The following is a 10,149-nucleotide window of genomic DNA, read 5'->3' as shown; positions in this document are numbered from 1 at the left end:
GAAATTTTCAATTTTATTTTAAGATGTGGCCACATTAGTCTCTTTTACATAAATACAGTATATGCTATATTGTTATTTTTCCTAAAATGCACTACTAAGTCACCAAAATCAGTTGTACATTATAATTTTCAAACTATCATTATAGGCATTACTGAACACATCAAAAGTTCAAAAAGGGATGGGCTAAAGCTTCTTCTGCTGTTATGCGAGTCTCAGGATTGGGATCAAGAAGTCTTGACAGCAAATGATATACCAACAACGGATACCCAGAAGGTGCAGTAGATGTACTAGTTACTTCCTTAGCTGGGGACTCGATAAAATTGGTGGAAAATGTATCATGATGCAACCCACAGGATGAGTTTTCCACACAATGTTTTTCTGAACAAGGTGAAGCTCGATCACAAGTTTGGGTATCAGTTTTATCATAAATTTTTTCACTTCCAGTTTCTAAGGATTTTATTCTATTCAATGAGGATAAAGAAAAAAATTTACTTGGAGACTTTTGACTTATCTGAGATTTATTCCTCTTTTTGATTGGTGATGGGCAAGTATTAGCTAATGGCAATATGCCCTTTTTCTGATGATGAAACTCCTGGACATGTGTTCGCCTTTTATTATGATATCCCATATTACGTGAGGGATTGAATGATCTTGTAGGTGGTGAGAGGCATACGCATACACCTTGCTGACGACATCCAACACATAGCTCCACATTGCTGCATGTATTGTTATCTTTCAAGCTGTTGTTACGAAGGATTTCACACACTTTCATGAGATCAAGAGGATTTCTTTCTTCACTGCATGTAAGCAGCTTACCTAAGGATGGATAAAATACAAAATTAATAAAAAATGATCTGAATAGATTATGTAAGTAAAACATCCATAAGAATAATCATTTTCATACTTATTCGCCATTTCCTGCATTATCGAGGTAGCATTAAGAACAGGGGACTGAGCCTATGAGGGAAAATTCTCACTTGGCCCCCTTCTCTGTTCCTTCTTTTGGAAAAGTAAAAACTGGAGGAGAGGATTTCCATGACCCCACTCCTTCCCCTTTCAGTCACCTTTTATAACACACAGGGAATACATGGGAAGAATTCTTTCTCCACTATCCCCAGGAATGTCACATAAAAGCACTGCTAAATTCTGATTGCGTGCTAAACCAAGCAATACACAGCAAGGTGCTATGTGGCAACTCAAGGGTGGGCCATTTTGATAACTGTTTCTCTCCTCACACCTAAAAGCTTTGCTGTCTCATATCTTTCCCAGTAATTATGAATTGGCAATTTTTAAAAGAGGCTTTTCACTTCCTCTGAACTTCATAAATACTTTTCTGTCTCATTTTTTCCCTTTCATTAACCTCTTTAGATGTCAATTAAGGTCTGGACTTGGGTTACATTTAAACAAAATAAGCTAAGAATCTCACAGAATTGCAGTATCATGACCAACAAGTGCAGTGTAAAGAATGTAAATAAGCGCACCCTACACACAAAGCCATCTGTGGCTGCCCAGTAAACTAGTCTGGTGGTCACAGTAATTTCAAGTTCCCTCACATAATTTTGTCCAGACTAAAGGAGGAGCCGACCCATCAGTTGCCGGAAAATCGGTGGTGCACCAGAACCTAAAATTCTATTTCATGATTATAAAATACTTCTTCCATTGTTTCATTCAGTCTGATGTATGGATGAAACAAGTATTTAGTAATAAAATATAATCATTTACTGAGGAAATTCAAAATAACAAAGCAAACAAGATCTGTTGAGGCAGCATAAATTTGTTGCATCATTTCTTTAATCAATTTCCTGATTTCTGCTTGCTTTATCACACAAGTAGAATTAGTGGGCCAGTCATTCCATTTACATCAACATAAACAAGTTAGATGGCACTGACTGTTGAGGAGCCTGAGGCATGTTAAAAAACATTTGAGTAAACTCATGGTTGGCAAGAAGAGAAACTGAAAGTTTATATCACAAATGTAAGATGGGAGAGGTCATAGTATTTGAATGCCATCATTACTTCAGTGTACGCCTTCCTCTTTGGAGTGAAAGCTACAAACACCACGGCAAAACTGTATCTGCAGCACAGATGAACCCACATGGTATTATTTATTTATTTATTTATTTATTTATCATATTTTGTCGCTGTCTCGTGCATTAGCAAGGTAGCGTAAGGAAACAGACGAAAGAATGGCCCAAGCCACCCACATACACATGTATATACATGCACGTCCACACATGCACATATACATACCTATACATCTCAACATATACATATATATATACACACACAGACATACACATATATACACATGTACCTAATTCATACTGTCTGGCCTTATTCATTCCCATCGCCACCCCGCCACACATGAAATGACAACCCCCTTCCCCGTATATGCGCGAGGTAGAGCTAGGAAAAGACAACAAAGGCCACATTCGTTCACACTCAGTCTCTAGCTGTCATGTATAATGTACCGAAACCACAGCTCCCTTTCCACATCCAGGCACCACAACACTTTCCATGCTTTAACCCAGACGCTTCACATGCCCTGGTTCAATCCAGCACGTTGACCCCGGTATATGGTATTAATGTAGATAAAACTTATGATGTGTTTATGGTCATGAAGGTTATTATAGCAAATGTGGACTTTAATATTTTCGATACACCATTAATCATTTTGAACTACTGCATTTCATTTGTGAAAATGTGTACTCACAGGTATAGATCTTAACTCAAGAAAATTGATAAAAATTTTCAGGATCAATGCATGACAAAATTGACACAAATTCATGATAAACATATAATCTTTAAATCTAGGAAAGTGTTGCAATTAGACATTTTTCAGAAAAAATGTCTGTCAGAGACCTAGCATACTGTTCCTTCACCAATGTCTCTAATAAAACTGAAATCTCATCTTGGACCTGGTCACAAGGTGAATATCTATACAAGGCTAAAAAGATCATGAGAAGAAAATATATCTTCGTCTTCTTTGTTCACTGTGTGTACCTTCAATTCCTTTATGACTGAAAATGGTATAAGCAGCCTCAAGTGGACCAATCTCTCGACACTGATTTACTGGATGTGAAGAAAAGCGGCTCAATATTAAACTTGTCATGATTTGAATTTTGGCCTCATTCCCCTCACATAGATATTGTATTTTTTAACAGTTATCTGGACTGAGCCATACTGCTAACACACAGTCCTAAGCACAGTGATTCAATTTGAAATTTTTTGTGGTAATTTGTCCATTAAATAGACGTTGCATGGATACACAATCACTTATATCATCAAAGAAAAACAGAGAATTTAAAGCTAAAGCAAGTTTTGTGTTTAAAGAAAAGTTTAAGCCTCTGTTAAACTAAGTCCCAAATTATGATCCTGAGTACATGCAAAGTTACAGATGTAGAAATGATCTGAATTCCTTCATTTTTTCATACCATTATATCATCTATAATAATTTCACAGCAGTTCAATTTACCTAGCTTTGCTGCTGCTTTCCGAACTGCTTTTGTACCAAGCAGAGTTGTGATCTCTGCTAATGTTGAAAGGTCATCTACTGCTCTGAAGAATGGATAACGTCCACTCAGAAGGCACAACAAAATGACTCCCACAGACCACATGTCAACAGCTGAAAAGATAATCTTTTCTTTAAATTTAGCTACAAGTAAATTTTGTTGTTTACATTATGTAGAGTAGTTTGAAAAAATAGAAAAAAAATTGTAAAATGAAAAACTTTCTCTCAGGGCAACGTTCCATGATCTTTAAATTTCTAAGATGCCAAGAGGATGAAAACCTGTAAACCCTTGCTTTCTGTGGTAAAAGCCTTTCAATTTTCACTAACCACCTTTTCAGTAGTTATAGCCCATCTGCCAATCAGTAACCTCCACTTGGCAATCATACCATTATCCCACTGGCTCCCCACACTGGATGCACTGATTGCCTCATAATTCTTGGAATGCAGACATCAACGTATTGTTAGTTAATACTGGTTTTGAAAAGTTTCTGAGAGAAAGAGAGAGAGAGAGAGAGAGAGGCAGAAGATAGCAGCCCAAAAATCTATCTACAAGCCACCATCCCCAGAGAGGACCACAAGCCACCGTCCTCCAGAGAGGAGCACAAGCCATCATCCTACCATGGAGGATCAATTTTTCACTTTTCACAATTCACCATGAATGAGGGGGATCTTAGTTTAAAAGTTGCTCCCAACATTAGCTGTGAGAGAAAGCGAAATTTCTATAAAATAGAAAATGTTCTTCACCAGCTCTGAATCCTGTGAACTACTTGTTTACCAAATATCAACCATGGTCAATGGCACAAAACTCTGAATGCAGAGGCTTTGACTTGGAAATTAACAACCAAGGGTTAGAAGCAGAATCGCTGCACCAGTGTTATTCTAGCCACTACCGCTAACTCCCTCTATATGGTGTCCATACACTTGAAAGCCCACAAAAAAGGGACCAGCAAAACAACCAAAACACAGGGTAAATGCACATAAGATGGAACAAGGGTTGGGAAGGAAAGGCTGGAAGTGCTGGAGAGACAACCAAAGCATGATACCATCTGCTGGTCTCTCAATTCCAAGGTCACCATAGAGAGCCACTCAAAAAACTTCATTTTACCAACCAGTCAACCAACTGAATCCCTACAGTAACACCTACATATACAGGAAAAGGGAATTAACCCTGAGGGAAAGAGGGAGAAAGCAGAGGTCAGAAGAAATATCAACTGCCAGTAATCAAATAATTCTAACATTACCATAACATGCCATATATAAGATACTGGTTGTGCCAGTACAGTACCAGCAAACCAGGTGGTAAACGAAAGGATACACAATGCTTAAACATAAATAATCACGATTACAGGTATGAAACATGATCAAACTGACAAAAGTAATTTGGGAATGTAGGAACTATCATTGCCTTTTTACTCCAAGTTACAACCACCTGGTGAACTTTCCAAAGAAAGTAGCACATCTATGCCCCATGAAGTACAAAAGATGGTAATACTGGAAAAAACATTATGAATAACCTGGAATCTAATATAAATATACAAGAAACATGAATAAATAAAGAGAAAATCAAAATAACTAAATAATACTAAAACAACAGAAAGGGATACTGGTCAATAAAAGCTAGATGCACAGCAAAAGTTCACACATCTAACAGCCCTCAGAACCAAGAAACGTAAGCTTCAAGTTGTTGGCGAGAGGTAGGCCAGTGACATCAGCCAAGAGGAGGGTGCTGATTGGCTGAGGGCCAACCCAACAGTCAAGCAATGGCTGCAAATACCACTGAATGCTCTGCAAAGGGTAAGCATAGGCTGCTTCCTCCATCTATCTATCTATATCTCTGATGCGTGTTCCATAACTAAAGAACTCATTGCCGCTTCTTAGCCTTTAGTGCCTCACCCTTAACAGGCCACTGGCAGAGGGCAAATGTAGTGCAGTGTTTGGAGAGGCCCCTATCCAATGTTCCTAAAGACTACTTCTATCTAATGCTCCTACCTACTGCTTCTACCTAATGTTTCTAACTAATAAACCTGCCTAAAAGTTCCTATCTATTACTTCTATTTACTGCTCCTACCATTCTGCCAAAAGGAAGGGCTAGCGCATAGTGCGCTGCAGTAAAATCTAGAGTTATGAAGAATGAGCTGCTGGAGTTAAGTGTTGTCAAGTGACCACATATGACATAGAGAGACTGTATGTTTGTGGAAAGAATACCAGTGGTCCATGTTAGCTAGGCAGAAAGATAAGACAGCTACCTGGGTCAAAGGAGTGCAACTTGACAACCACTAAAGTGTTGGCTCACTAAGATGTAACAAACCCTCCTGATATCCAAGCAGGGTAGTAGATGTAATATACCTCCCTAGTCGTTGGCTGCCTACCAAACTACTACCTCCTAATACAGAATGAGGGTGGACAGAGTTCTACTTGGTATATTCACAAGAAATGTATCTCATGATCATGGGACACACCATAGGTAAGAGAAATAACACCACCACTATTTAATTCTTGCATATTTAATAACACTCAACACTAATATTGAAATCAATAAAACTAGCATCTAGGATCATAACACCACTGGAGTGTCCACTACCTTAAAGTAGTAGTGGACAAACCAAATGATGTAAAAGGTAACAGAAGTATCATAAAAACCTCATTTTTTAATTCTGACAAAATTAACTGAAACAAAGCCACTTCAATCATAGTAAGAAAAGGTGATAAGTCCTCAACAGCAGTAATGCAAAAACAAACAATAATTGTCTACCAGTATGTAAGTAAAATGACTACAAACTTAGTGCCATTTTATTTATTACCCTTTGTCGCTGTCTCCTGCGTTAGTGAGGTAGCACAAGGAAACAGATGGAAGAATGGCCCAACCCACCCACACACACATGTATATACATACACGTCCACACACACACATATACATACCTATACATTTCAACGTGTACATATATATACATACACAGACATATATACATAAACACATGTACACAATTCATACTTGCTGCCTTTATTCATTCCCGTCACCACCCCGCCACACATGAAATAACAACCCCCTCCCCTGCATGAGCACGAGGTAGCACTAGGGAAAAAATCAACAAAGGCCACATTCGTTCACACTCAGTCGCTAGCTGTCATGTGTAATGCACCGAAACCACAGTTCCCTTTCCACATCCAGGCCCCACAAAACTTTCCATGGTTTACCCCAGACGCTTCACATGCCCTAGTTCAATCCATTGACAGCACATCGACACTGGTATACCACATCATTCCAATTCACTCCATTCCTTGCACGCCTTTCACCCTCCTGCGTGTTCAGGCCCCGATTGCACAAAATCTTTTTCACTCAATCTTTCCATCATCAATTTTGTCTTCCACTTCTTGTTCCCTCCACCTCTGACACATATATCCTCTTTGTCAATCTTTCCTCACTCATTCTCTCCATGTGACCAAACTATTTCAAAATACCCTCTTCTGCTCTCTCAACCACACTCTTTTTATTACCTCACATCTCTCTTACCCTTTCTTTACTTACTCGATCAAACCACCTCACACCACATATTGTCCTCAAACATCTCATTTCCAACACATCCACCCTCCTCTGCACAACTCTATCTATAGCCATGCCTCACAACCATATTACACTGTTGGAACCATTCCTTCAAACACCCATTTTTGCTTTCTGAGATAATGTTCTCGCCTTTCACACATTTTTCAGCGCTCCCAACTTTTGCCCCCTCCCTCATCCTGTGACTCACTTCCATTTCCATGGTTCCATACAGTGCCATATAAAAGAAAATATAAAAGTATCAAGGGAAAGATATCCAGAGATGGAAAAGAATGGATGAACTGAAGAGGAGAATGGAAACAATAAGCAGTGAAAAGGTAGAATGAGTAAAAGAAAAAGAATAAGAACTGCTGGCAAAAATAATGAAGCTGCACACAAGCGAGCAAAGAATGACATGAAAAAAAAGAACAAAAAAATTAGAGACAACTTTTTCAGGTTATGAAGACACTGATCAAATATTCAACAACTAATGAGTATGCACTTGTAGATATAAATGCATTAGGAAGAAATGAAGCAACTGATCAACTCAAAGATAACTCAACACCAGAATTCGATGAAATTCCAACTACACTTTCAAAACAGATGACAATAGCAAAACTTCTCAACATGCTACTGACACAAAGAACAGACCAATCCAACATGATAGATGCTGTATAAACAAAATGGGTTCCAATTTAATGGCAAAACAATATGGAACAGTTAACCTAATATTACACGTTTATATATTTGGTAGGTAGTAGTTGGCAGGCAGCCAATGACTTGGGAAGTATATCACCAGAACTATGCACCAGGGTTTGTGATGGATGTGTAGTGAATCAGCACTTCAGTGGTTGTCAAGTTGCACTCTCATATAGTTAGTTGTCTTTTCTTTCTACCTCACTACTAGCATTCTGTCCACAAACATATAATCCCTCCTTGTCATACATAACACTTGACAACACTTAACTCACACTGCTCATTCTTCCTTAATCTAGATTTTTTGCAGTGAGCACTATGTGCCAGCCCTATTTCTGGCTAAATGGCAGGGGCAATAGACAGAAGTAGTAGGTAGGAACATTTAAGCAGGAGCATTAGGTAGGTAGGACATTATACAGTAGTAGTAGTCAGTAAAAACATTAGGAAGGAGCCTTTGCAAACACTGTGCTAAAGTTGCCCTCGGTCAGTGGCCTGTTAAAGGTAAGGCACTAAAGGCTAAGAAGCAGCACTGAAGTTCACTAGTTATGGAGACTCTACTGCCATGACCAGCCCTTTGAGGGAGTTCATGGTGAGAAAAAGTATCAGAGACAAAGGCACTACAGGCTAAGAAGCAGCACTGAAGTTCACTAGTTATGGAGACTCTACTGCCATGGCCAGCCCTTTGAGGGAGTTCATGGTGAGAAAAAGTATCAGAGACAGCTAGATAGATGTATAAATAAAAATATTTGGGAGGGATAAAGAAATGTATTGTGGAACATTAAATTGGGAACAACTTCGTATATGAAGGTCAGCATGAATCTGTACCAAGTACAAGTGCTAGTTCACTACCTAAATGTCACTTCCCAACAGGAGTCCTTTTACTGTCTAGAGGGTTCCTGTAGTACTCAGAAAGCTTGCCATGTCTACTGGGCAGCACCACAGGTTATGTGGGGAAAATGTGGGGCAAATGAGCAATTAGTGTTCAGTACTTCCATTGTGGTGGTTGTATTGTGGACATAACTAGTCTTGAAATATGATGAAATAGTGCTTGTAATGCTACAGGGATGAGTTGCATCCAGAGGATATACGAGATGATGTAACTAACACATGCCTATGGAATGTGATTTTAGATGGGTGAACATCTGGTGGTGTGGCATTTAAGAATGAGTTGGGAGGGCAGTTATTTTGTGCTTGTCAGGTTATTTCAGTGTGCATGTGTTTTCTTAGTGCTGTGTTTGTTGGGGGAGGGGAAATTTATGAGTATAGGTTGCTCAAGTGTAATAATTTCATTTCTATCTAGGGATGATGGTTAGTTACACGATGGTCATTGCAAGAAATTGAGAGCCAGGCACACTGAATACCTTTTTTTATCATGTGTTTATGGTTGCTAAGCACTCAGAGATTGTTCTGAATCCTTTGTTATATATATGGTTTGCATCTTTTTAATATTTGATCTCAAAAGGGTGATGACCAGGTCGGTGAGGCACAGTTTAGGGTGAGGCAGGTGAATTGTTTGTATGGCGCACGAAGAGATTCTTTTTCTTGTTCAAATCTGGTACCAGTTAGTATTCTCAGGGCATTTAGCTCATTTAATGCTTCTGTGTTGAAGTTACTGGTGTGGCGAGTGAATGATGTGTGTGTTGTATGTGGTGCCCAGAGTAGTTAGTGCTTTGCTGAGTGGGAGCAATTGGCTATTCAAGGTGGCAAGAGGTTTGGTTCTAAAAGGGTGACTGAGGAAGTATGTGATGATGATATTCTGCACAAGGTGAGTTATTGTTCCAACTGTACAATGTTGTGTTGCATGGCTGTTGTTGCCTGTAGTGTCTAGGTGCGGTGGTGTGATCGTCAGGTCATCTATACATGAGAGGACCTTCATATTGTGGTCTACAGGAGGTGATAGAAAGTCATGTAAGAAGAGACTGAAGAGGCCTGGAGAAAGAAATGCTCTTTGAGGAACTCTACGGTATGGCTTATGGATTTTGAAGGTGAAACCTGTACAAGTGAATTTGAGTTAGTGGCCAGTGATGAAGCTGGCCAACCACTTTTTGTCACTGTTGTTAATGGTGGTGTCAAGGTTGTTTTGTATGAGGATGTCAGGGGAATGTCAAATAATGGTTCACTGTAATGACATACATGAAACCCTAATGCAAGTGAGGGAAATGAAGACTATTTTATGAATCCTGCACAAGCTTCCAAAAATATTAAAGAAAATTATAAAAAAAAAGGATTAAAGGCAGTTATTACAAGCAGAACTATGTCTGATGAAGAATGTGTGCTTTTGTTACACAGGCAATGGCATTTGTTTCAATGCTTTGTAATTACAATTCCCAAGTCTTAACGATATCTGTGAGTGGACTTGGCAGTGAATGGAACCATGGAAGTGGAAGTGACTCATAGGGTGGGG

The 10,149-nt window shown here is 39.0% G+C and overlaps 1 protein-coding gene across 2 annotated transcripts in view; it reads right to left on the bottom strand.

Annotated features, from left to right (window-relative positions):
* LOC139750365 (uncharacterized) overlaps positions 1–10,149 on the bottom strand; it is a 105,523-nt gene continuing 95,374 nt past the window's right edge. The window contains exons 4-5 of one of the 2 annotated variants that reach the window (XM_071665077.1): positions 3,476–3,625; positions 1–816 (exon numbers count right to left, since the gene is read on the bottom strand). In XM_071665077.1, the coding sequence (XP_071521178.1) occupies positions 161–816; positions 3,476–3,625 (806 nt within the window). In that variant the 3' untranslated portion in view covers positions 1–160. The remainder of the gene's footprint in view (positions 817–3,475; positions 3,626–10,149) is intronic. The other variant, XM_071665078.1, reaches the window with a different exon arrangement.

Source organism: Panulirus ornatus, chromosome 9 (genome assembly GCF_036320965.1).
Source record: "Panulirus ornatus isolate Po-2019 chromosome 9, ASM3632096v1, whole genome shotgun sequence".
Lineage (NCBI taxonomy): Eukaryota > Metazoa > Arthropoda > Malacostraca > Decapoda > Palinuridae > Panulirus > Panulirus ornatus.
Note: the sequence above shows the minus strand (reverse complement) of the source record. Positions and strands in the feature narration are given on the sequence as shown.